This window comes from Carassius carassius, chromosome 48, assembly GCF_963082965.1.
Source record: "Carassius carassius chromosome 48, fCarCar2.1, whole genome shotgun sequence".
NCBI lineage: Eukaryota > Metazoa > Chordata > Actinopteri > Cypriniformes > Cyprinidae > Carassius > Carassius carassius.
The window spans coordinates 5,476,422-5,502,883 of record NC_081802.1 but is presented as its reverse complement, the minus strand read 5'-3'; the positions used below and the strand labels follow the sequence as shown (position 1 = coordinate 5,502,883).

The following is a 26,462-nucleotide window of genomic DNA, read 5'->3' as shown; positions in this document are numbered from 1 at the left end:
TTTGGCATGCGTTACAGAAAAAAAATACTGTATCACTGACTAAGATACCGCGTTTTAAAGGAATGCGAACTTTAATCTGTCACCCTTTTATTGTTTCCTTAACAAGCAAAGTTGAGGTAATATTTAACACTCGTGCTCTATTCGACTCTCGGGAGCGTCCGCGCGCAACAGAGAAACCGAATTGCGCTGGGAAATAACGGAATTCTGAACCAAGTCTCTGGCATTTGACTCTCTAAGATGGTAAGTAAGTACTAAATAGTGTAAATAGTGTATGCACTGTTTGTAAAAGTACGTTTTTAACTTTAGAAAGTTGTGCGTAAAAGCGCATTTGGAGATTATCACAAGGTGCTACGTTGGACGTATATGATTGATTTAAAAATGGATTTAAAAGTGATGGTTATTCTTAACACATTTCAGGGAATTGGAAAATGGATTCTGGCAGCATTTGGGATCGTAGTGATCGTTGTGTTAATAGCTGTTCCGACAGCCATTTTTCTCAACGGTAGGTGATTGTATATGGATAATTCCACGCGCACGTGTTTGGACACGTTCATTAATACGCCTAATGAAATAAATAACTATTTGTGATTGATAGCTCTATGGATTCATGTTAAACTTATAAATGTCATATAGTTAGTCATAGGTGTTTTATGGGTGTGTAAGTCTCACTGAAGTAATGCTACTCTTAGCAGGCTGTCACAGGTGATTGCTTACATCAGAGTTTTAGATGCTTATCTGAGTCATTATCTTTCTCTCAACCTGAACTTTGTTATAGGATAATGATTTTGCTTATTTAATGGACATTTTGCAATAAAACACAAGTTTATGCTACAATAAATTATATCTATCCATCTACCTGTCTGTCTGTCTCTCTCTCAGAGGATAAAACTGAATCAAAGAGGACTTTTACCCTAGAAGATTACTTCAATGGAACTGCAAGAACCAAGTCATACAACATGCGATGGGTCTCAGGTACTATGAAATAAATACCTAAAGTATACTTTGACTGTACCGTGGTACACTGATGTTATTTAAATAGCAACACTATGGAACTTTGAAATATACCATGTGCATGTTTTTTTATGGTTCTACCACATGGTATTTTTTGGTGCATATTCATATTCTGTGGTACTGTTTTTACATACCACGTCCAAAAAACATAGTAATACCGTGATAGTGTTTGTAAGTACAGTATATTGGATATTGACATGTTTTGCAATTAAATCATTTGCTGCTCTACTTTCATGCAGATGATGAATATCTTCACAAGACAGGAGAAGGTTCGTTGCATCTGATCAGTGCAGCCACAGGAAATGGAAGTGAAATTGTGAACCAACTTATATTTGTAAGAGCGTTTGCCACATCTTCCCTTTTCCAAATGAAATGGTGTTTTGAAATGTGGTTTGAATGTGTTATGCTGCACGTGTGTGAACCACGACACATTGTATAAGTGATTACTATGATTTTTGTGAGATGTGCGAATAAACAAGCGAAAAAGTCCTATGAATTTACATTTAAAGATGTGGGGTTGCGTCTTGTTATTGGCTCAGTAAGAAACCGCCTAGCAACTATCTAGAATAGGCTAGCCACCACATAGCAGTGTACTAAAAACCAAACAGTTTTGCATAGGAAAGCACCTCTCACGTTTCTTCAGAAATTCCCATGTGCAACACAAATAAGTTTTTATACATATAAAACACTGACTTAATTTGGTAGAATTTCTCTGTTCTTAAATCTGTTTGAAAGTCTGATTTAAAAAAAAGCATCTGCTAAATGGCTTAAATGTAAATTCACATTCTTTATTGATTCCTCGAACTTACGATTGTCTTTCTTTGATGTTATCAGTCCCGTGTGGCAGCTTTTGATTACATGGTGTCAGCGGATCGAAAATACGTCTGTTTCCAGAGCAACTACACTAAGGTGGTCAATGAAACGCTTTGATGGATAATTAATCATTTATCGTCTTGGTATCCAGATGTTTAATGTTGGTTTTCTTCACCAGCTATGGAGACACTCCTACACTGCATCGTACTCCATCTACGACCTGGAAAAAGGGTCTGTTTACTAGTGTTTTTACTTAAACAATCCGTCTATAAAGCTAGCTAGCTGTTTATGCTAACAAACTGCATGCTATGGATCTCTAACTGCGATTAATGATCACTTTGTATTTTTTTAAGATGACTGACTTGCTCTTTTTTTCAGGGATTTTATAAATACGGATATCCCACATGAAGTCCAATACTTAGCATGGTCGCCAACTGGTCACAAACTGGTGAGTAGAATATCAGTTCACCACTTCATGGAGAAGTTGTAATGGCATGTACTGTTCATGTCATAAAACCTTATCAGTATTGTCTTCATTGAACTACTTTGCCATGTCATAATTTATTGTTTATGTCTATGAGGTGCTTAGTTCGCTGCATAAGCGAATGTGTGCTTTTAAACAGTTTTGAGGGTAGCTAACTAAAAGTAGCAGCTTCAACAACATTTTTGACAATAGTTAAAATTGCATTGCTTTTCCAGTAAAAGATAATTTTTTCCAACAAATAGCATTTGTTGGAAAATTGTATCAGTAGCACGTTTTCAAAAACAATGTAGCTTTTTTGTAGCGTGACAGATGTTTGTGCACACTGCTTCCTTTTGTAGCGAAAAATTGAATAAAATATTGGGATTGATCAGTATATTATGGGGTTTCTAGTTTCATTGGTTATTTATCATAAAAGGTTCTAAAAATGCTATGAACTTGACTACATTTTTTTTCAGCTTCAGTAGCGTGACAATAGCCACGCTATTTTTGAAAAAAGTGTAGCTTTTCCAACAACAAGCAAATGTTTTCAATAAGTAGGACTATAGCATGATATTTGTGCACACAGCTTCTTTTTGTTAAATGAGTTTAATTAAATAATTATTTAATTAAATACAGTGATTTCTAAACATGGTGGTTGCTAGTGTTATTAGCTGTATGTTCTAAAAGATATATTAAATGTTAAGGGTTGTAGCTTTTCTAGTAGTAGCAAGCTAATTTTTCCAGCAAGCAGTGTTGTAGCATGACAAAATGCTGGCTAAAATACGAGTTCATAATCTATAATATTGCTTTCTCCGTCCTCTATTGTCCTCCCGCATCAAAATCCACTGACTTATTTGTTTAGAACTGTTTTAGACTATTTTAACACTTAAACGGTATGGATCTGTGTTTATTTATCCCCTGATTCAGACAAGATGACTTGATTTCATTGGAGAAAGCAATATGATAGACTCATATTTTAGCTGGAAGAAATGGTTTGAAGTTAATGTATTAATGATGGCTTCGTTCCTTACAAACAAGCAGCTTTGTTTTCCAAAACTCCAAAACCTTTGCACACATATTCCCACCCAACAAAAACGTGATATTGTTCCCAAATCCACGCAGGCATTTGTTTGGAAAAACAATGTTTATGTGAAGGAGACTCCCACTGCTGCATTCAAGCAGGTCACTACTGATGGAGCCCACAACATGATCCTCAACGGCATTCCTGACTGGGTGTACGAGGGTGAGAGATACATATTTAATTAAGCTGATGGATGTTACCCGTTCATAACAGAGGTCTTTTAGTGATCTTGTGTATCTGTTTTCTCTGTAGAGGAGATGTTCTCCACCAACTTTGCTCTGTGGTGGTCACCAAATGGGAGATTTGTGGCATACGCCAAATTTAATGACTCAGAAGTGCACAAAATTGAATACACATGGTACGGAGAGGGCCAATATCCAGAAACGGTCTTAGTACCGTACCCCAAGGTAAAAGGAAAGAAAAATTTAAGTAAAACATGACGTTAAAGGAATAGATCAGCAGAAAAAGAAAATTTGCTGAAAATGTTGTAGCAAATTAGATGAGTGAACATAATTAATCATAACAGGTTAATATTAATCATATTCATCTTCAGGAATTACTTGTAGCATTATCGCATTAAGAGTACAATAAAATTATTTGTTTGTCTGCAAGACGGACAGTGTTAATCGTCTACTGACCCTAAGTAAAATAATTTCTCTGGTCACGAAAAATAATCGCAACCGCAAGTTAAGAGAAGACTCCCCTTTTGGGTGAGGAAGAGGTTTTATCTGGTTTCCCTGTAACACCCATTTTGGTTAGATTGATCAATAACAAGGCGTATAGTTTCAGCGGGAAAGTGTTTCTTTGTCCCAGAGACACCTCATTTGCATGCTTTATGACTGTCCTGAATACTTAGTGCAGTTTTACCCAAAATATGGTACAAATAGTATGGTGCATTTCATGATCACATAAAGTACATCATGGTTTGATTCATAAAGGGCAGATCATTTTTATACTAAGAACGAAACATTTAAAAGATATTAAACCAGCGATACATTTATACACCTGAATACTAGTATTTAGAGCTTAACTAATACCAAATAAACAGTGGTAACTAAAGTAATGTAATAGGGAAACATACAGACAATATGCATACAGTATACCAGATACATTTGTAACTGATTAATTATAAGCTAAATAAACTAAAGTTTAAATGTGTGTGTTGTGTATTGTGAAAATGTGAGTTTGCTGGTCAGCCAGGCCCTTGTCAAGTCTTGTCTAGTTATCTTGGACTATGTTTAAAGTCAGATGGGAAGACTAAAGAGTCGATCTGTTCAGCATCTTCCAGATAATGAGGGGTAAACATTGGCCATTTTACACCCATATAACTTTAGACTATGGGGCCAGATTCTGTAATTTATATGCAAATGCCAAAAGGCTAAAAGGAATATCTAAGACATCCAGCCCAAACGATCGTACATGATCCTAAGCAGATGCTACAATGTACTTTCAGGCCATCCAAGATGCACAATTTTGGAGAAATTTAGCATTACATCACTTGTAGCTCAATTGGTAGAGCATTGCGCTATTAAACGCAAGGTTGGGGGTTCGATTGAAAATTGATCAATAAAAATTGATAGCCTGAATGCACTGTAAGTCGCTTTGGATAAAAGCGTCTGCTAAATGCATTAATTTAATTTAATTTTAATTTAATACATTTCAATATATATTTCAAAATATACTATTTTTGATACTCCCATTTGCTTGTTTCCAAGGCTGGAACCCCAAACCCAACCGTCAAACTGTTCGTCTTCGACACAAACACATTCAGGACCAGTGAAGTTCTGGTTCCCAGTGTTGTTGGTGCAGGGTAATAAGAAGTTTTGGAGTTTGTATGTGTTCTTTAACCAGATGAAACAGTAATTTGACCTAAAACCATGTGTTTTATCACAGAGAGCACTACCTGAGCACTGTTACATGGGCGTCAGATGAGCGAATTGCAGTGCAGTGGCAGAAAAGAACACAAAACTATGTTGCTTTGAAGACGTATGATTTCAACAGCGATGCTTGGACTGAAAGTTCACTGGTACCTCTAACGTCTTAGACTGTTGTAGAGTCACTGAATTGACTGAAGCGAAATCTTTATCCAATCACAATTCTTTTTTCTCGTATGTGTTTTGTTTTTGTTTTCTATAGACTCAGGATTTCACAAGCAGCACGGGTTGGGTTGGCCGGGTATGAATTATTTGATTACAAAATTACCAGTTGAGGTTTTATGCAATGTTGAGTCAAGCTAATATGTCTGTTTGTTTGGTTTATCATAGTTCTCTCCAGATGAACCTGTCTTTCGGCCGGATGGCAACAGTTTTTATTACATTACGAGTGACGAAGAGCATTTTAAGCATCTTTATTATTTCAGTGGAGTGAGTTTACGAGTTATAAATTACACAATTTAATCCAATTTTGTATATATAAAATGTATATTTAAACTAATATTTAAAGTTTTATTATTGCATTAATATGTATTGAATATTTACACTAATAATATTTGAAATTGTATTACAATTGTTAGATTTTAGCATTTTTTATTTGTGTATTTTTATGAATGTTTTCAGGTAAATGTGGCAAAGTGAGCCATTTTTTTTAGTAACCTATTTTATTTTTGCATTCAGCTATTTTAATTTTCAAATTCAAGCAGAATCACAGCATTGTATGTATTCAATAAGTTTGCTTTTTTTCCATATTGTTCGATATTGTTGTCTAGACCCAAAAGAAGTTCCTGACAAGAGGAAAGTGGGAGGTCACTAGCATCCTCAAGGTCACGAATGATGCTGTGTAAGTTAATTTACTAAAAACTTGTGCCATTGAGTGTTCAAGATTCTTTCCTCAATTTTTTTCCTATGTTTGCCACAGATATTATGTGAGTAACGAGCACAATGCAAATCCAGGCCAAAGGAATGTTTACAAGTGAGTGTCACAAGCTGAAATCAATCAGATATTTTCTTAGTTGAAAATTTAATAAATGATATATTTGCTTTTCCGGTAGAATCACCATAAATGGCGCTTCCCATTCTGAGCGCGAGTGTCTGACCTGTACCCTCAATGCAGACCGGTGCAAATATAACTCTGCCCTGTTTAGCACTGAAGGAACCTACTACCTTATGAGCTGTTCTGGTATGTCATGTATATTCATTTTTATAGCACTTCTCTATATGACAAATTAGAGAAAAAAAAATAATAATCAATTAATTGTTGCTATCTCCTTTTATTTGTTTGTTTCTAAAGGTCCTGGACTTCCTCTGCATACACTGAGAAACAGCCAAGATGGAACTGGTATGACTAAACATTAAAGTCATTAAAATCACTTGCATTAGCAGAGTAGTCGTAAGCATCCCATTCAAGTCCCATATACTGAACATTTTTCGATCACATGCCTACAACTTCCCATGTCCTCTACAAAAATAAAATAAAAAATGGTTCATTCATCATTAATACAAATTTTTATTTACTATTTCAAAATATAAGTTATATACTGTAAACATAGGAAGTTATCATGAGAATATAAATTCAATATTAAAGCCATATTTTTATACTATACAGTACAAGTATACAATATATACTGGATTACATGTATGTGAAAATGTACAATTTCTCAAAATGGTTTTTAGAGGTGAGAGTTCTTCAAGACAACAAAGATTTGGAAAATACTCTGCAGAATATCGCAATGCCGTCAATTACACACGGCACGTTGAAGATCGGAGAGTTCGGTAAGGCTGACTCTTCAGGAGAGCACAGAATCAAATCATATAACCTAGAAAATATGTTTGTTTTAAATCCTGATCTTGTGGGTGTTTTTATTTTTTCTCAGACCTCTGGTACCAGATGACGCTGCCTCCCAAATTCGACAAATCCAAAAAATATCCTTTGCTCATTGATGTGTAAGCTAGCAAAATTTTTTTTGGTGATCTGATGTTGAACTCTGATCTGGGTTTGATGGCCACTGCGGCCTTGATTCTTTCATATCCTGTAGATATGCGGGCCCCTGCAGTCAGAAATCAGATTTCCGTTTTAGGGTGGGATGGTCCACATACTTGGCCAGCACAGAGAATGTGATCGTGGCCAGCTTTGATGGGAGAGGAAGTGGTTACCAAGGAGACAAAATTATGCATGCCCTCTACAAACGACTTGGTACTTACGAAGTGGAGGATCAGATAACAGCCACTAGGTACAAACATGAATCCACACTGCTCTCAAGTGAATACTTATTGAAGTTTTTGTGCTGCAGACATGAATAGAATACTTCAGAAACCAATTTAGTAATCAATTTTAGGTACAATCTAGCAATCTACCAACAGCACAGAACACCCTGGAAACCATCTAGCGACACTCTAACAATCACCTAGCAACTTAGCAATGCTCTAGCAACCAACTTGAAGACCCTAGAAACCACCTTGCAACATCTCTACATTGAAAAATTGTATTGTAGTTTACTAGCAATATTTCACTCATATTTTTAATAATTGGTTTAATCATATTTGATATTGTATGGACCCCCGCACATGACATGCAAGAAAAAATAGTTGGCTAAATCATGTGCAGAATTTACTAATTCGTTCCCTCAATGTACTATGGGAATGAAATAGTAAATCGAGGGAATGCAATAGTAAATCGAGGGAATGAAATAGTAAATCGAGGAAAAGACATAGTAAATCAAGGTAAGGAAATAGGAAATCGAGGCAATGCATAGTAAATCGAGGGAATGAAATAGTAAATCGAGGAAAAGACATAGTAAATCAAGGTAAGGAAATAGTAAATCGAGGCAATGCAATAGTAAATCGAGGGAATGCATAGTAAATCGAGGGATTGACATAGTAAATCGAGGAAATTACATAGTAAATCGAGGAAATTACATAGTAAATCGAGGGAATGAAATAGTAAATCGAGGGAATGCAATAGTGAATCGAAGAAATGACATTGAATCGAGGGAATGTAATAGTGAATCGAAGAAATGACATAGTGAATCGAGGAAATGACATAGTCAATCGAGGAAATGACATAGTGAATCGAGGAAATAAAATAGTAAATCGAGGAAATGACAGTAAATCTAGGAAATGACATAGTAAATCGAGGGAATGCAATAGTAAATCGAGAGAATGCAATAGTGAATCGAGGAAATGACATAGTAAATCGAGGGAATGCAATAGTAAATCGAGGGAATGCAATAGTAAATCGAGGGAATGCAATAGTAAATCGAGGAAATGATATAGTAAATCGAGGGAATGCAATAGTAAATCGAGGAAATTATATAGTAAATCGAGGAAATGATATAGTAAATCGAGGGAATGCAATAGTGAATCGAGGAAATGACATAGTAAATCGAGGGAATGCAATAGTAAATCGAGGGAATGCAATAGTGAATCGAGGAAATGATATAGTAAATCAAGGGAATGATATAGTAAATCGAGGGAATGCAATAGTGAATCGAGAAAATGATATAGTAAATCGAGGAAATGATATAGTAAATCGAGGGAATGCAATAGTGAATCGAGGAAATGACATAGTAAATCGAGGGAATGCAATAGTAAATCGAGGGAATGCAATAGTAAATCGAGGGAATGCAATAGTGAATCGAGGAAATGATATAGTAAATCGAGGGAATGCAATAGTAAATCGAGGAAATGGCATAGTAAATCGAGGGAATGAAATAGTGAATCGAGGAAATGATATAGTAAATCGAGGGAATGCAATAGTAAATCGAGGGAATGCAATAGTGAATCGAGGAAATGATATAGTAAATCAAGGGAATGCAATAGTAAATCGAGGAAATGACATAGTAAATCGAGGGAATGCAATAGTAAATCGAGGAAATGACATAGTAAATCGAGGGAATGCAATAGTAAATCGAGGAAATGATATAGTAAATCGAGGGAATGCAATAGTAAATCGAGGAAATGACATAGTAAATCGAGGGAATGCAATAGTGAATCGAGGAAATGATATAGTAAATCGAGGGAATGCAATAGTAAATCGAGGAAATGACATAGTAAATCGAGGGAATGCAATAGTAAATCGAGGGAATGAAATAGGAAATCGAGGGAATTCAATAGCAAATCGAGGGAATGCAATAGTGAATCGAGGAAATGATATAGTAAATCGAGGGAATGCAATAGTGAATCGAGGAAATGACATAGTAAATCAAGGGAATGAAATAGGAAATCGAGGCAATGCAATAGTAATTATGTTCACATTTTAGTACATTGAGGGAATTAATTAGTAAATCATGCGCACAATTTATTTATTTTTTTCTTGCATGTCATGTGCAGGGCTCCATAATATTGCATATAATTGACATTTAATTTATTATAAATTACAATTATATATATTCATTCTTCATTTTTAGAAACTTTATTGACATGGGTTACATAGATAAAAACAGGATTGCCATCTGGGGCTGGGTAAGTTTAATTAATCTTTGTTTCTGATATCATGAATCTAACAAACATCATTTTGAGGGATGATTCTTGTTTCATGACAAGAATAATGACACCTGCTTTGATTTTCATGCATTTTTTACAAACAACAATACAACTTTTTGGGCCATTGTATAAGTAACCATGTGTTTGTGCTACAGTCTTACGGTGGCTATGTCACTTCGATGGTTCTGGGAGCTGGAAGTGGAGTTTTTAAATGTGGAATGGCCGTCGCTCCGGTGTCTAAATGGGAGTATTATGGTATGTTTTATGTATTATCGTCAATGCTGAGATTACTTGAAAATTGTGGTCTGTTACTTATTACTAGGGATGGAAACCAAAAACCGGTTCGTTTTGTTCTTTGAAAAGAACTGGAACCGTGAGCAATATCTAAGTTTCGGTTCCGAAAACGGTTCTGGTGCAACACGTGACCAAGCGCTGTGAGCAGCCTTGCGCCGGTGTTCTGAGTATTCGGCGTTTCCCGTAAAGGATGTCACCAACCGAATAACAGACACACCTCCCTGCCTCTTTAATTACTGAGCACATTTATTCCAATGATGCGCATTCCACCGACTCGTTGCGCTGTCGCGTCTTTAATTGCCGAACACATTGTTTCCCACGACTGTATGTGCACTCGCGCCTTTGATAACTGCACATCGTTTTGTCTGACTGTACATCTAACAGCAGCGCGCTGCAACTGCCGTCAACTAAAATTACATTATATTTGTCCCATATTGTCATTAATATACATACTGGCTTCAACTTGGACCACTAAATAAATAGACTGCTATTGTTAAGCAAGTATGAGGGTTAGATTATTTAGTGTACAGGTCATTTCAAGAGTGATAAACAAAGTGATAGAAAATATTTATTTTAATGCATTTTAAATGTTTAAAAATGTGGAAACCACTCATTGCATCACACCATCTCCTGACTGCATTATTATTTGTAAAATAGGGACTTTATGGAGAGTGTGTATACATGGTTATAAATTTAACCGTTTATATTTCATTAATTAAGGGAAATTAACAAGTGTCTCAGCCCTCAAGGGACTATTTGACCAAGCTTATTCCTGCTTGAAAAGCAAAATGTTATTGATAGTGTAAAAAACATCAACTTTGAAACACATGCTGATTGATGGACTAGCATTACTCAACATTACTTACTACCTTCCAGAAACGCTACATTCAGTGAAGGTAAAATAGTAAAAAAAAAACCCATAATAACAGTTCATTTAAATGAAACCAGAAGCCGAACCAGAAAATTTCTAAAAATACCCAACCCTACTTATGAAGATCTGTACACTGTAATACTGTATATGTTGCATTTTGACATTGCCAACCTTTCAATTAAGTTGACATTAAGTACTAAACAGTATTGAGTGAGCATTGAGTAGTTGAGTATTGTGCATTTTTCCTTACCACTATTTCTTAATAATTGTTTAATGATTTTAATGGAACCGGAATCAGAACCGGAAGATTTCTAACGATTCCCAACCCTACTAATTACTAATTAAATTATGAAAATTTTAGTTATTAACATAATCTGGATTACACGTATCATGTAATGTAATTTGCCTACTTTTAGATTACTTTTGACCTAGCTCGTTTGTGATTGTGTACTATACTGATTAAAACACAACAAATAAAACAAAGAGAGAAACCGTGTTTCATTGTGTTAGCAATATCATGAAATCAATCAAATTTGAATGATTTACTTCCATTGTGGGAATATTTTATCATGTATTCCATAAAAAAGTAACTGTTATCTGATTATAAGCATTCTCAAAAGTAATGTACTCTAATTACAAATACTTATTTTTTTTATCTGATCATGTAATCCAGATTACATGTACGCCATTACTTCAGTACCTAGCACTGAGTATGGCTTTACATTTCATTTTCCCATCATTTGATAAGACCGTTGTACTGTAATTTCCCCCAGACTCTATTTACACAGAGAGGTACATGCTGACGCCAGCGGAGAACCAGGCCTTTTATGATGTAAGTTGTGCTTGGAAATGATCAAATTGTTTGATAAATTCATTGGTTTTCCCATGATGATGTCACAGAGGAGCATGAGTCAGTTGTAAAATAACTCACGCAAGTGTTGTGTCACACAGGGTTTATGGAATGTTATTATTCTTGCAGAATTCCACCGTGATGGAAAGAGCCAAGAACTTTAAATCAGTCCAGTACCTCCTGGTGCACGGCACCGCTGACGGTGAGATATGACCCGTCTCTGTCTCTTGTCCTGTCTCTGCAACTGAACAAACTTAAATAAAACTTAAAATAAATGGAAATTAAACTAAATTAACATGAAAATACAAAATTAGCTTAAAAAAGAGTTTATCATTGTTCTTTTTTTATTAAATTATTAAATGCATAAATCTGATTCACTGGAATTTTGATATTCAGCTCATATATTATTTACATTTTATGTTCCTTTAAATATCATACAAATTTATTTTAAGTCATTTAAGCTTATAATTATTCAAATTATTTTCTAAAAACCACAGAAATGTTTCCTTGATATTTTGAGCTTTAGATCAATACAAATTAATATTTGTATTATTTAATTTAATTACATAAACGTGTAAACAGTGATGTGATGTCAAAGTGAAAACTCATCACATATATTTTTTTTCTTCTGTTTTTCATTGGTTCTGTTAGATAATGTTCACTTCCAACAAGCAGCTCAGATCTCTAGAGCACTCGTGGATGAACAAGTGGACTTTGATGCAATGGTAAGCATCAGCAGAATTGCATTCTGTTTATTCATGTATAGTTATACAAATATAATAATAATTTATATTATACATATTAATTGATCAAATATAAAATTCTACATAAAGTAATCAAAAAGAATGCCTACATTTATATCATTAATGGTATAGAATTGTGCAAAAGCACAAAAGCAGCGCAAAAGGTTGTGGGTTCAATTCCCAGGGAACACATACTGGTAAAAAAAAATTATAACCTATATACAAAAATAAGCACTGTAAGTCGCTTTGGACACAAGCGTCTGCGAAATACATAAAAATGTAAATGTAAAAACATACATATAATAAGGTTTTATAATTAATTTTTTACATTTATTTTTAAATTCATTATATATATATACATACATACGTACATGTATAATTGGCATAATCAGAGTTTTTTGCATGTCACACTGGAAGACATGTGAACTGTTCATGTCAACAATCCATAAAGCAGCTCCAAACAGTATTAAAATTAATATATGTTGAATATTTGGTGGTGTTTTTCACTGGTCATCTGTTCTGTCTCTCTGTCAGTGGTACACTGATGAAGACCACGGTCTTGGTGGATCGTCCAATCAGCACGTCTACACTCATATGAGTCACTTTCTGAAAACCTGCTTTGCTTGAACTTGTGAAACTTTCCACTGGACCAAATATGCTCAGCGAGGACCTACAGCATGGGATCCACATTACTTCCATACCACTTCACGCAGTCAAATGCGTCAGGCGTGTGCGATTCCCCATCAGCTGCCACTGAATCCACAAGAAACCCTTTAGCTACTGTACTGTGATGCAATAACGGACTCATTTTAGCTACGTTTATCAGTTTCAAATGAGTCATGAGTCTTTAGAACATAGGAAAGAACTTAAAAATACTTACTGGAAAAACATCAAGCTTGATGAGTTAGCTAAAGAAAAAAGAGATTACATTTTTGCTTCCAAATAAAAAAAAAAAAGAGTATTTGAATTAATTACTCTCAGATTTAATTATTATTATTTATTAGTATTATTATTTACTTTTAAGTTAAGGAGAGCAATATTGTGTATTTTCCAAATCAAGTTCATTGCCAGCTGAAATTAAAAAAATATATATATATTAATGTTAATTTAATATTTTAATTCTTAAATTCAAATATATTAAATATATAATAATGCATTAAAACTATTTTCACATTTTAAATATTTTTTGTTGAGTGTCAAGTAATCTTATCTGAGTTTTTAAGAAAATATTTATTGTATGTGCCATTACTTTTAAAATATAAGCCATGACTTGTACAATATAGCAGAGATATTTTCAATCTGTAATAAAATGTAACAAAATTGTGCTCAATTGTTTGTGACTTATTTGCATGTTTACACATAACCCGTATTAAATAACAAGTTCAAGAAGTATGAAATATATTCCAAATTCATTCATTCTTCCAAGCCAAGTCTCTTTTGTCTTTTAAAAAAATAAAATATATTAAAATAGTTTTTTCTAGTTAAATTAGTGATTTTATTGTTAACCCGATTTTATTACAATAAAAATGTTATTAATAGCATTTTTAATACAATTAAATTTTAAGTTTGTTATCAATGCAAAACAAATTGTACTTGTGTAAACAACAAATATAGACATATTTGCTAGTAATAAAATTCTAGGAATTCTGAGAATTTTTATACATGAAGAGACTTTGTCCACCATTTTTGTTTATACAAAGTTGTCTCTGACATATTAATTCTGCATTAAAATGATTTGTGTTAATCAAATCACACTGATTTTAAGTGTAAAAAAACATCTTGAGCTGGACATGAAAAGTCCACTTGTCATGTTCTCATGGACAGAATATCCATTTCCTCACTTGTCTACACTTTGATCATTATTTTTCTCTGTTTATTTGTGAAATCCTCATCCTGCTGTCTCACACCTCCAGGACGGCTCTTATCTGGAGGTACTTTGGCACATCTCTCTTTAAGCAAACATTAATGGTTTCATCCAGACTGTGTAATGGACTGAAACTAATGAATCTGAATGCAATCGTACGTGTGTGTGTGTGCTGCCGAGATGGGACGGCCCACCTGGACCGACTATATAAGAACCAGACGATTGAGAAGAAGCCACGAAACCGACAGGAGAAGATCCAAACACACTCAACTCTTCCATCAACTGGTAAGTTGAAAGAGCTCTTTAAGAGACTCTGAGCTTTGTAGATGTTCGGTTGGTTTCAAAAGTGTTTGTTCCCTCGTTTTTACAGGACGTGTGTGATCAGAACTGAAAGAAGCTGTCAAAATGAAAGGCGTCCAATATCTCGCTGGTCTTCTTCTGTTCATCTATGTTCAAAACAGCATCTGTGTCCCACTGCAAGATGACAGCACAAGGTTGGAGAAATGGCCTTTTATAGTATGTTTCTGAGCAATAATTTATGATAAAAGTGCTTAAAATGATATGTAAGTGCTTAAACATGAGATCTTCACTTTATAGCTGTTTGAAGGCTTTTTGTTTGGGGATGTAGGTTTCGTTTTGTTCGGTTTATGTTATGTAACACTCATATATCATCTGGTCGTGCAGCACAGAGACAGTAGAAAGTCTTCCGGCGAGGGGTAAGGTATTCACGACCGCGAAGAGACATTCTGAGGGAACTTTCTCAAATGACTACAACAGATACCTGGAGACCAGGAGAGCACAAGACTTTGTTCAGCGGCTCATGAACTCAAGGAGAAACGGGTATGTACAATTACAGTACTAGATCGTGAAAAGAATTGTAAAAATAAAAAAATAAAAAGGTAAAAATGATCCAACATTTACAATTAAAAATAAAACAACATCATTACTTTTTTATAGAATGCACATAAAACTTTTTTTTTTGTTATGTATATACTTTTGTTATATATGTATGTGTGTGTGTGTGTGTGTGTGTTTTATTAATTTCTATATAATATTCTAATATTAAAACAGTATGTAACATATTACATCATTATATATACACAAACGTATTATTAAAAAATACAATATAGTTTGAAAAAAAAGTATATCAAATTTTTAAATGTCTAAAAGTAATATATACAATATTATATTTATTACATTTTATATAATACTACAAAAGCTATACAGCAGGAATGTTATGTTAATTGTTTTTGTTTCATTATATTTTATTTATAATATAAAATAAAACAATGATATGTGATAATTACATAACTAATATATACGAATTGTATATATAAGTAGTATTGTTTATAAATAAAAAATAAAAATAATTTTAATTTTATATATAAAATTAGAATATATTGAAGAATTTTAAATATTTATGTGTGTGTAATAATATTGTATTTTATTTACAGGCCTAACACTAACAGACTTTTGCTATACTAACTTAAATGCAAACATTAAATCAAACTCTTTTTCTGCCAGTGTCTCTTTTCTTACGCACCCTGTCCAACCTCATTGCCAAATGCTAAGCTAATAAATAGCGCTGAAACCATGCTGTGTGCTTTTGATAATCTTTCTCTGCTTATATCTCCTGCTTCTGTGCTGATCAAACAAATACTTCAAAATCCTAACTGCAAAGATGCTAATTACAACCAAACATCCCAAAACCAATACTACAAACTTTCTCACGAACTGATTTTTCCCAGAAAATCCTACATGCGACATGCTAAAGCTAAACCGTGCTAAACTTGATGTAGGCCTGCTAACTGCTTTTAAACCCATAATTAAGTGGTTTAAACTTTAAATAAGTGTCATGTACACACGCTAACACGTTGTTTATCGCATATTTGCAGTGTTGCAGACAACAGAGTCACTAATTTGGCGGGCAGGAGGCATGTAGACGGCAGTTTCACCAGTGACGTCAACAAGGTCTTGGACAGTATCGCTGCCAAAGAGTATTTACAATGGGTGATGAACTCCAAGACATCAGGGACAAGGTAATGGCTAACAACACAGATATGCTAAAGATAGGCTATATGAATGTTATGAATGCTTAACAGTACAAGAAGAAAATATGGGTGTATTTTGTGAAAGTTTTATGTGGTTTTTGTCTTTTCTAGTGGCAAACGTGGCGGAAATCAATGAGGAACCAGTGGGCAGAACCAGTTGTTTTTTTACTAAAAAAAAAAAAAAAAAACCTTTGAGCACTGTGGTTGTTATTTATTTTCCCTTAGAACATCATGCAAGTTATAAAAAAAATAACAAGAATATTTTTCTATAGATTTAAACTATTTTTTATGTTTGCGATAAAAACAAACTGTGGTGAATGCATTAACACTCAGGTAAAAAGTGAAAATTGACGTGTGTCCCCACTGTATCAAAGTGCCATTGTAAATGGTGTCTTGCTCTGCAAAATAAACATTTTCCTATTCCACCGGAGCCTGTTGTTGATGTATCTGTAGCGCCACCTAAAGGCTGTCTGTAACAGTAAATGTGTTTCCAGCTTCGGTTTGTTTTATGTGCAGAGCCATAAGAAACATTTACAGCATGTTTATCTAAGATTATTTATTCATGGTGTTTTATGGTTATAATAAAAAAAAAAAAAATTCTAAAATGAGCAAGATTCCTGCATTTAAAAAAATTTAATATTTAACACTTCACATTACATTAACAATCTTTGCATTTGATTAGAAAAAAAACATCTATAAGAAATAATATATAAAAAAGACAACAAATTTGTTGCAAAAAATATTTTCAAATATTCAAAAAATATGTTTTGTTTTCCAGCTGAATAGAAAAAAATATCTGAGATGAAAGAAAGAATATATGGAGATGTAAGAAAAAAAAGAAGTTAAGAAAAAAATATTACTACTGAAGTAAATAATAATTGTAATAATAATAATATTACACTGGATTAATTATGTAACTTTTTTTTCTTTGCAATTGTTCAGAAAAACGTTTAAGATGTAAGAAAGATGTAAGAAACAAAGAAAATATTTAAGAAAAAATTGTATTAGTAAAATAAATTACCTCAATTTCAAGATAACATAAGAAAATATTTTGTTATTATTTTTGTTATATGTTGTTATTATTATTTTTGTTATTAAATATTTTTGTTATTTTTTAATTTTAATTAATTAATTTAAAATATTTTGTGCAGCGTGTTACTAAAATAATAGTTACATTTCTGAAAAGAGCAAGATTCCAACATTTTGTAAGGAAAAAAAGACTTTCATCCATTTACTAATAGCCTACTTGATTTTTAGTTTTACTTTATTAATTTACTTAATAGGTATTTTTTTGTATATTTTATTAACATCCATTATTATTATTACACTAATATCAGTTACGAAATATAATCCTAATAATGGAACATGTTACCTTTTTTATTTATTTGTAGTTGATTAGAAAAATATGATTTATCTTTAAGAAAAATAAGAAAGAAAGAAAGAAAGAAAGAATGAAAGAAAGAAAGAAATAAACAATTAAAAATGTTCAACTTTTTTGTGAAAACAGGATAATATAATAGGCAAATACTATATTGTACGGATTGCAGCGTGCAACGAAACGTTAACACTAATTTTAATAATAATTTAACAAATATATATATTTCTTTACTTCTTTTTTTATCATGGGAGTTTATCGTTTCTTCGCACTTGTTGCAAGAAAATCTCGCGACACTCTTCTGGCACTTCCTCATAGGCGCTTCCTAAACCGAGGGGGCGGGGCAACGTAAGAGGCCGTGCTGTTTGCGCGTTGCGTCATCGACGTTGCGCTGCATACTACTTGCTCTAGGCTCCTGGAAGGACCGAAGGACGTAGAGACTCTGCCGGTGTCATTCACATCAACACGGAGTGCTTCAGTCGTTTATAACGCTTGTTCGGGGACTTAAAACCATGATTAAGAATGGAAGCCATGCTGTGGAGGAGGACAAGGTAGATTCAAGCTCTTTGTGCCACAGTCAGGAGAAGAGGAAGCGGGTGATCCGGGTGTGGTGTGACGGCTGGTGAGTGACACCACAGTCAAAGTGTGCAGTATATCTCTACAGCATGCAAAAGCAGTAACAATGGCTTTAAACATGTTAGAATTCAACAAAAACGAAGTATAGTTGGCTGCACAGGGACGGGTTTTCCATGGTATTTTGACACTTACCATGGTACTGTATAAATATAAACAAAAAGTACTGTGTTTTCGTATCATCATGACAGTCTTGGAATACAAAAGTAGCTCACTTTATCGTGGTAATTTTAAATATACTACGCTACTAAAATTCATGCATGGCAAACACATTCCATTACTATGGCAATTTTCTGCCTTGATATTTAAAGATTGTCTTATTCATTGTTTTATCATTGTATATAAAAAGAAAATTACGTGTAAAAAAACATAGTATAGTGGTGTCAGATGGCTATACTTGATATTTTACATGGCAAATGATTATCATATTTAAGAATCGTGGTGTTTATATGGTACAGCATGGTATTTTGAAGAATACCATGGTATGTGTGTCAAAAAGCATGGTAAATGTATTTGTACATGGTAAGGTATTTTGTATTTGTATATATATGTTTATACGTGTCCTAAAATCTAGTGCCTGATACTCTGGAACTTTTTGTTAGTGTAGTAAATAGGCTTGAGAGATGATCAGACATTTGATATTTCATAATTAGAAAGTGCATCTTTTTCAGTAATTAAATTACAACTGAAATAAAATATGTATTAGATGAAAAGCTTAAAAAAAAAATTTGAAGTACTTGGAAAAACTATTTAACTACTGAACATTAATTAAAGCTTTTTAGAAATGTAAAATAAAAAGGAAAAATAACAAAAAGGACAAAATTAAAAAAAAAATACTAAAATTAAAATATGTAAATAAAAGACACATAAAAATTGAATTTAAAAGCTAAATAAATTTAATATTAATAAATATGATAATAATATATGAATATATATGAACATACTGCAGTGGCGGTTCAAAGGTTTTTGAGTCATGTGATTTCTGAGAATTTATAGATGTTTCTCCTACATGTGCTTATGGTTCACATAGGTGCAGAATTGACACCCTTCATGCTTAAATGTGATATATTCCTCCAATTCATTTAGCTGCAGCGTTCCTTTATGAGTGATGAAATGTAACTGCAGTTATAAATAACACATAGTGTGAAGTGTAGTGCTCAGCAAAGGATCACGGGAAATGGAATTGGAGATTATGTCCCCATGTAATCCCATTGGCCTGACTAATGATATTACTAGGGTTAAGGGCTCGTGGTGGTTAGATAACCCACCCGTCTCTAGTTACAGCTGTGTGTACGGCTTTTTATTCAGCTGTTATAAAGCAGTTATTCATAACATCACCTGTGTGGTTTCTCTGAATCAGAATATAAATATCTAAAGTCCACATCTGTCTTCACAGCTATGACATGGTGCACTACGGTCATTCTAACCAATTACGACAGGCCAAGGCGATGGGAGATTATCTCGTAGTAGGAGTACATACAGACGGTATGCTTCACAAGTCAAATTTCAGACATGCACACTGTAATGCTATAATACATAAACTGAGAAATGATCAAATATTTTCTCTTGTACATTCAGAGGAAATAGCCAAGCACAAGGGGCCTCCAGTCTTCACGCAGGCCGAGCGATATAAAATGATACGGGCCATAAAGTGGGTGGATGAGATCGTGGAGGGGGCGCCGTATGTTACTACACTGGAGACGCTGGACAAGTACAACTGTGATTTCTGCGTGCATGGAGGTAAAAGCATCCTTTAGACACTTATAGACAATATAGCAGTCCTTAATCATGTTAATGTATTTAAAGTTGTCCTAATTTTGTCTTTTGTGGAATTTTATTTCTTTGAAGTACACTTTTTTTTTAATCCAAAATGGTTATTTTCATCCTGTTTGATTCTTTAAATTGAACATCTTATATTTGTTACTGTTCCTTTAAGTGGTCTATACGTAAATTATGTTGTGATTGAACCTTTTCGCTCATAAAACACACACTGGTTAATGTCAGTACAATCATAACTACTGTATTTCGTTGCCTTGTACCCACATGTGCAATGACAATAAAGTTGAATCTATTCTAATCTAATAAGCGTTAAGTGTAAATATAATATTAACATGACCTATTAATTTGTTAATGAATATTAACATTTACGGCCATGCGTTTATGTGCTAAGATTGCGATGCCATAATCATGATGATTTCGAAACAACATGTTTTTTACCATTTATTTTGCGTAAATGATCTTGGTGTTTAAAAACCTGTTCACACCAAGAACAGTAACCATAAAAATAACTAAAATGTTTTTTTTTTTAAACCTGACATAGTTAAAATTTGACCAAAATTGATTTGAATCTGAAAAAAAATAAAATAATAATCAATAATATAGTTTCAATAATAATAATAATAATAATAATAATAATAATAATAATTAAAAATAATAATAATAACAATTAGAATTTCAATCATTTAATTTTATGTTGCTAGATGATATCACATTGACCGTGGATGGAAAGGATACATACGATGAAGTGAAGAGAATGGGTCGATACAGGTAAAGTCCAGTGGGCCTCGGACATATACCTGTGGCACACCACTGAATTTTGTCTCAAGGGTGTGTTTAACGGTTGCTGTATGTGTCTTTTTCATCAACAGGGAATGTAAACGTACACAGGGAGTGTCTACGACAGACCTAGTGGGTCGTATGCTGCTGTTAACAAAATCACATCACAGTAATGTTGTGAGTATACTTTATTGTTAATTGTGTGTGTAGATATGTGTTATGTGAAGTCTTTTTGTTAGTCCTTAATTCATATTCCTCCCTTTCTCTCAGGATAATGCATCCTACCAGCTCCACACAGATAACTTTGGGAAAGTGAGTTGATCTGCTCATGTCCAGATTAATATTTTAATGAAATTGTAATCTGCTGTCATATGAAGGGTTGACCACTAGAGGTCAGGGAATACTTGTAAACCATAAAGACAACATAAAATTGATGTAATGTAATATATTTTTAACCAAACCTTATAATCTAATTAAATCCTGATGGATACAATTAAATCTTCTGCAACATTATTTCCATCTTTATATTTACTCTGCTTGGAAATGTCCATATTACAGTAGTTAAGAATGCCATGTTTTTTTTAGTTTTATTTTTTGTTGTTTTTAATTCCGGTTGGAGAACATACTGTACATAACTGGAATTGTTTTTATGTGGTGTATGAGTAAAAAAACCTCATACCTATCATTCATTTGAATATTGTGGCATTTGCAAATGCATTATTTCTCGTGTATCCTTTCTCCTCAGGGTCCTAAAGGGCACAGCCCTTGGACTGGCGTCTCTCAGTTCCTTCAGACATCTCAGAAGATCATCCAGTTCGCCTCAGGAAAAGAACCACAGCCAGGGGACACAATTATTTATGTGGCCGGAGCTTTCGATCTCTTCCGTATCCTTTTAAAATCACGACACTCCACAATTAGCTTCTGAAAACATCCAGAAATCTGGAAAAGTCAGGATCAATTGAGTTGAACATTTTTCAGCCGCGGTTGTACATTTGTGTTGGCCTTGACTATCTGAACCCTATAGACATTGGTCATGTGGATTTCCTCGAGACGGTTCACAAACAAGCGGAGAAACCTTACGTCATTGTGGGACTGCACTTTGACCAGGTGTGTTTCATAAAAACTAACGCACACAAACACTTTACGAGATTTTACAGACCTTTCCACCCTCCCGGTGCTGTTTTTAATTCTTGGGATAAACTTTGATCAGACAGAAAACCTCATGTGAATCAGGAAAAAGGAAGTTCAAAGTTACAACCCCAGCATGACGACATGCAAACCTGTTTTACAGTTTTTGAACTTCTTTGCCTTCGGGGAAACATGTTTCCTACACATTACAGATACGGTCACTACAGTGAAACTGTAGCAAATTGTATCACTACCACAAAACAAAAGTGAAACAAAATTATAATTGCGAATAGTTTTAAAATTGCCAAATTTGAAACGGTCGTTTAGTGACATAACGTAAACCTTTGGTTAGTGCATCTTAGTTGGCCTGTAATCGTATTAGTGACTTGTGTGTGAATTATAGCAGTGTGTAATTTTAATGTTTAGTAGATGTTATTGGTGCGTTTATAAATTGTAGTTGTTTTATTGTTTTGTAGGAAGTGAACCGCTACAAAGGAAAGAACTATCCCATCATGAATATTCATGAGAGAACTTTGAGTGTGCTGGCATGCAGAGTAAGTGCAGAACTTAATCCTCCTCCAATGATTTTCTGCGGTTCGCTTAAATTTGTGCCTAACTTACTGCCGCTTTTAATAATTTATTGGTAGATTGCATAGATAAACATCTCCTCCAATCTTCTGTCAGCAACTACCATAAATTACTGCCACCTCCATTCAGTTTTCTGGATTGTGCATAATTTACCGTCTCCTCCAATCCTGTTTTATTATGTGGCACATTTCAAGTTGTTTTTGTATTCCAGACACTTGTTTAAGAACAATGGGCCATTGTATTCAGAGAGAGGGAGTTACATATTACAAAAAAGGGAGGATGGGGGGAAGAAACTAGGCAGAAACATTAAGAAACATCTCAAGGTCAGAAGAACAGACACCACAAGCAGTGATAAAACTTCATTTGTATTGGCTTCTATTTAAAATCTCACGCCTTGAGCTAATCCAAAACATATCCAAGTTTACAAACCCTCTCGCTCATCCACAGCACACATACTCTCGTGAATCTGGCAAATACCAGCATACCTAAAGCATGATGTCGCATTCAGACTGAGCCCCCATAGAGCTGCTAATATCAGAAACATGCAGTGAAACTCCAGACCTCCCTCATGCTGCAATATCAGTGCAAACCAAACCGCACATGCATTTCTTTCTGATGAATGATGAGAGGTTTCTTCTGGCTTTAAGATTTAGAACTTTGACTGTTTTGGACAATTTTAGAATGTTTGAACCAAGAACGTTGGACTTGGGGAAGTATAGAATTTTAGAACTGGAGAACAGTGAGATTGTAAAACATTTAGAACTTTGAGAACTTAAAGAACAGAGAGCCTGGAGAACTTGGCGTACTTAGCAAACTAGAACTGGAGAACTTTGTGAATTCGTAGATCCCAGAGAACGTGAAACCTAGAGAAATTAAAAAAGATTGTAGAACCTAGATGATGTTGAAATTTAGAGCTTGGATAACTCTGAGAATTTACAATAGAAAAAAATTGATCTACAAACATCGGAGAATGTAAAAGTTAAGGAGCTTATAATTATAGAACTGGAGAACTTTGTGAGCTTGGAGAACTATGAACACCTAAATAAAGAGTAAAGAAATTAAAAATTAGAGAATGTAGAACCTGATGCTCCGAGAATTTAAACTTAAGGAAATTAGAATTGCAAAAATTTAGAGAATTTTAAACTTTGGGAACTTAGAACTATAGAACTTGAGAAATGTGGGAGCTAGGAGAAGTCTGAAAACTTAATGTAAAGAAATTAAAAGTTAGAGAACGTAGAACCTAGTGGAGAGCTTTAGAACTTATAGAACTGGACAACTTCATGAGCTTGAAGAAATTAAAACCTAAAAAAAATGACAACTTAAAGAAAGTAGAACCTAGACAGTTTAGAACTTTAGAACTTAAAGAATCTGTCGTAGAACTTTGGGTTCAGTTTGTAATCAGTCTTTCATTAAGGCCATGAATAACTGTCTTGTGGTACCCTTGTCTGCAGTATGTGTCTGAGGTTGTGATCGGGGCTCCGTATGCAGTAGGAAAAGACCTTCTGGATTACTTTAAGGTACAGTACTCAACCGTTTATTAAAGAGAATAAGAATGGAGTTTCGGTGTAATCCGCTTCTAGACACGATTACACAATAAAATGATTTTGAGTGTGAAGAGAAGGTGGTTTATGTGATTCACACAGTAGGCTATTGAGACATAAAGCGGTGTGTGTGTGTGTGTGTGTGTGTGTGTGTGTGTGTGTGTGTGTGTGTGTGTGTGTGTGTGTGTGTGTGTGTGTGTGTGTGTGTGTGTGTGTGTGTGTGTGTGTGTGTGTGCGTGCTCTGGGACAGCAGCCAGACTCTGAGGCTTTAGTTACTGAACACTATTTCAGCAATTCTGTGTTGTCCTGCTTCGGGAACAATCTAGAGATTTACTGCTCGCCTCTTTAACCACAAAACCTCAGACAGTTCTGATGGGAAAAAATACAAAGGATGCACAATATATTGGTGGCATCATGTATTTGTAAGATAAATGTAGGTTTGGTTATATATATATATATATATATATATACTGAAATAATTACATTTTATTAGATTTTATATATATGATATATATGGACATTTGGCACTGAACAAAAAGATTAAAAAAAAAATTTACATTTTTTTTTTTTTACTTTTTTAACAATTATCTGTATTATATCAACCAAGGTCATTATATTTAGCTAAAAAAAAAAACATTTCTTTAAATAAAATTAAATGTGAAAACTTTTTTTTTGCAGTTTAATTTAGTTGAACTTATAATAACTAAAACTTAAATAAAACTGAAACTAAAAAAAATGTAAAATTAAAAAATGTAACGAAACGGCAAATATAAAAATTAAAACTCTTTCAAAACATTAATGAAAACTATAATATATCTCAGTGATATTAAAATAACACTGTACATACCAGAATCTACAGTCTCTTATCTATATCTGAACGTTCATGTGCCTGGCTGTAGGTGGATGTGGTGTGTCATGGGAAGACTGAAGTGTTTCCTGACACAGATGGGACAGACCCTTACACCGTGAGTAAAGTCTCCTAATATGTATCTCTGAACAATCTTTGCTTCCAGAAAAACTGTTGTTACCCATTGTGTCTCTTCACAGGAGCCAAAGAAGAGAGGTATTTTCCGCATCCTGGACAGCGGCAACAATCTGTCCTCCGACGACATCGTGCAGAGAATCATTGGGAACAGGTTTGTGGGACAATACGAGCAAAACATGAAAGCATCGGCTCACTTGAAATGTTAGGAACATGTAAATGAGCCATGTCTCTCTTTGTCCTGGTAGGTTGCAGTTTGAAGCCAGGAACCAAAAGAAAGAAGCTAAAGAGATGGCCGTGATCAAGGCTTTGAAGGATAAAGCTAATTCGCTGAAGACCGAGACGGCTCTAACGAATAATTAAACAAAATATACAACCAAACAAATCAAGGGCTTCATCGTAGAACCAAAATTACCCCCAGACTGTTATAAAAACACCCTGAACAAACAAACGCCTGAGCTGAGGCTGCTTTTAAGTGGACTTGGAGAAACACATACTTGTTTTTTGTATTGTACGACTCTTGTTTGACGACAGAATCACTTTGTTGTTTATGGAGAGTTTTTATGGTACCTATTAAATGGGTTTGGAAGACATTCTCCGTGGATTGGAGGAACATTGAGAAGCATTCAGCAAATACTTTTGCGTCATATAGAAGGGTTATAGAAAGATTGTGTCATTTCAAGGGTTTTAGAATTGGCGATCCATCCGCACATAACTGTGGTTGAGCAAAGAAACGCTTTGTGAAGAGACACTTGATGTTGACTATGATGGATTGCATAGTAGCTGTGTTAGTATGATTGTAAGCTTAATCTGATTTTATATTTTGATTTTTTTTTTATATATATTGTGTCATTGAAATATATCCAGTTCACATTTTACCCCAAAATAAAAAAAAGAACTATTTTTAGGACTATTAAGGCGCTCTTTTTTTTTTTTTTTGCATTGTGATATTATTTTTTATTATTCTATTACCATCCATATTCTCAATACTATAACACATCTGGATTTTAGCAAGTTGGCTCTATCTATCAAAATAATGTCACAATGCAAAAAAATTAAATAAAATGTAAATATTAAATCATAAAAAAAAAATTGTGGTAAAATATCATCCTGGCCATTTTTAACTGGTTTTACCCTAGTATCTTTTATTCTGGTGGTACTGTTGAAGTTTTACCTTTTTCATCATCATCATTGGAAGTTTG

At 34.0% G+C, this 26,462-nt stretch overlaps 3 protein-coding genes across 3 annotated transcripts; all 3 read left to right on the top strand.

The window, feature by feature from the left end:
• Positions 1–404: 404 nt before the first annotated feature.
• Positions 405–13,832, top strand: LOC132131207 (dipeptidyl peptidase 4-like). Its single transcript, XM_059543216.1, has 25 exons — positions 405–502; positions 880–972; positions 1,251–1,345; positions 1,846–1,920; positions 2,003–2,055; positions 2,203–2,272; positions 3,410–3,530; positions 3,621–3,775; positions 5,084–5,178; positions 5,262–5,394; positions 5,505–5,543; positions 5,633–5,731; positions 6,073–6,143; positions 6,222–6,275; positions 6,355–6,482; positions 6,594–6,641; positions 6,977–7,075; positions 7,177–7,246; positions 7,339–7,533; positions 9,709–9,763; positions 9,940–10,039; positions 11,723–11,781; positions 11,929–12,001; positions 12,451–12,524; positions 13,077–13,832. The coding sequence occupies exons 2-25, from the start codon at positions 957–959 to the stop codon at positions 13,167–13,169; spliced, it is 2,070 nt and encodes a 689-aa protein (XP_059399199.1). The 5' UTR covers positions 405–502; positions 880–956; the 3' UTR covers positions 13,170–13,832.
• Positions 13,833–14,562: 730 nt separating this feature from the next.
• LOC132131553 (pro-glucagon-like) lies at positions 14,563–16,608 on the top strand. The gene is made up of 5 exons (XM_059543612.1): positions 14,563–14,691; positions 14,777–14,900; positions 15,091–15,246; positions 16,302–16,445; positions 16,569–16,608. Exons 2-5 carry the CDS (start codon positions 14,812–14,814, stop codon positions 16,591–16,593), a joined length of 414 nt encoding a protein of 137 aa, XP_059399595.1. The 5' UTR covers positions 14,563–14,691; positions 14,777–14,811; the 3' UTR covers positions 16,594–16,608.
• Positions 16,609–18,251: 1,643 nt separating this feature from the next.
• Positions 18,252–25,853, top strand: LOC132131128 (ethanolamine-phosphate cytidylyltransferase-like). The gene is made up of 13 exons (XM_059543084.1): positions 18,252–18,454; positions 19,862–19,950; positions 20,044–20,205; positions 20,946–21,012; positions 21,114–21,198; positions 21,292–21,333; positions 21,767–21,905; positions 22,046–22,128; positions 22,626–22,703; positions 24,189–24,254; positions 25,178–25,243; positions 25,326–25,414; positions 25,509–25,853. The coding sequence occupies exons 1-13, from the start codon at positions 18,345–18,347 to the stop codon at positions 25,621–25,623; spliced, it is 1,191 nt and encodes a 396-aa protein (XP_059399067.1). The 5' UTR covers positions 18,252–18,344; the 3' UTR covers positions 25,624–25,853.
• Positions 25,854–26,462: the final 609 nt, after the last annotated feature.

What these genes read in the sequence shown, in the direction of transcription:
- LOC132131207 (XM_059543216.1), top strand. An exon ending in GATCAGATAACAGCCACTAG is followed by an intron (nt 7,534 to 9,708) that starts GTACAAACATGA and finishes CTTCATTTTTAG; the next exon opens with AAACTTTATTGACATGGGTT. An exon ending in GGATTGCCATCTGGGGCTGG is followed by an intron (nt 9,764 to 9,939) that starts GTAAGTTTAATT and finishes TTTGTGCTACAG; the next exon opens with TCTTACGGTGGCTATGTCAC.
- LOC132131128 (XM_059543084.1), top strand. Translation starts at nt 18,345, where the DNA reads ATGATTAAGAATGGAAGCCATGCTGTGGAGGAGGACAAGGTAGATTCA. An exon ending in AGTAGGAGTACATACAGACG is followed by an intron (nt 19,951 to 20,043) that starts GTATGCTTCACA and finishes TTGTACATTCAG; the next exon opens with AGGAAATAGCCAAGCACAAG. An exon ending in AATCACATCACAGTAATGTT is followed by an intron (nt 21,199 to 21,291) that starts GTGAGTATACTT and finishes CCTTTCTCTCAG; the next exon opens with GATAATGCATCCTACCAGCT.
- LOC132131553 (XM_059543612.1), top strand. Translation starts at nt 14,812, where the DNA reads ATGAAAGGCGTCCAATATCTCGCTGGTCTTCTTCTGTTCATCTATGTT. An exon ending in CTGCAAGATGACAGCACAAG is followed by an intron (nt 14,901 to 15,090) that starts GTTGGAGAAATG and finishes CTGGTCGTGCAG; the next exon opens with CACAGAGACAGTAGAAAGTC. An exon ending in ATGAACTCAAGGAGAAACGG is followed by an intron (nt 15,247 to 16,301) that starts GTATGTACAATT and finishes GCATATTTGCAG; the next exon opens with TGTTGCAGACAACAGAGTCA.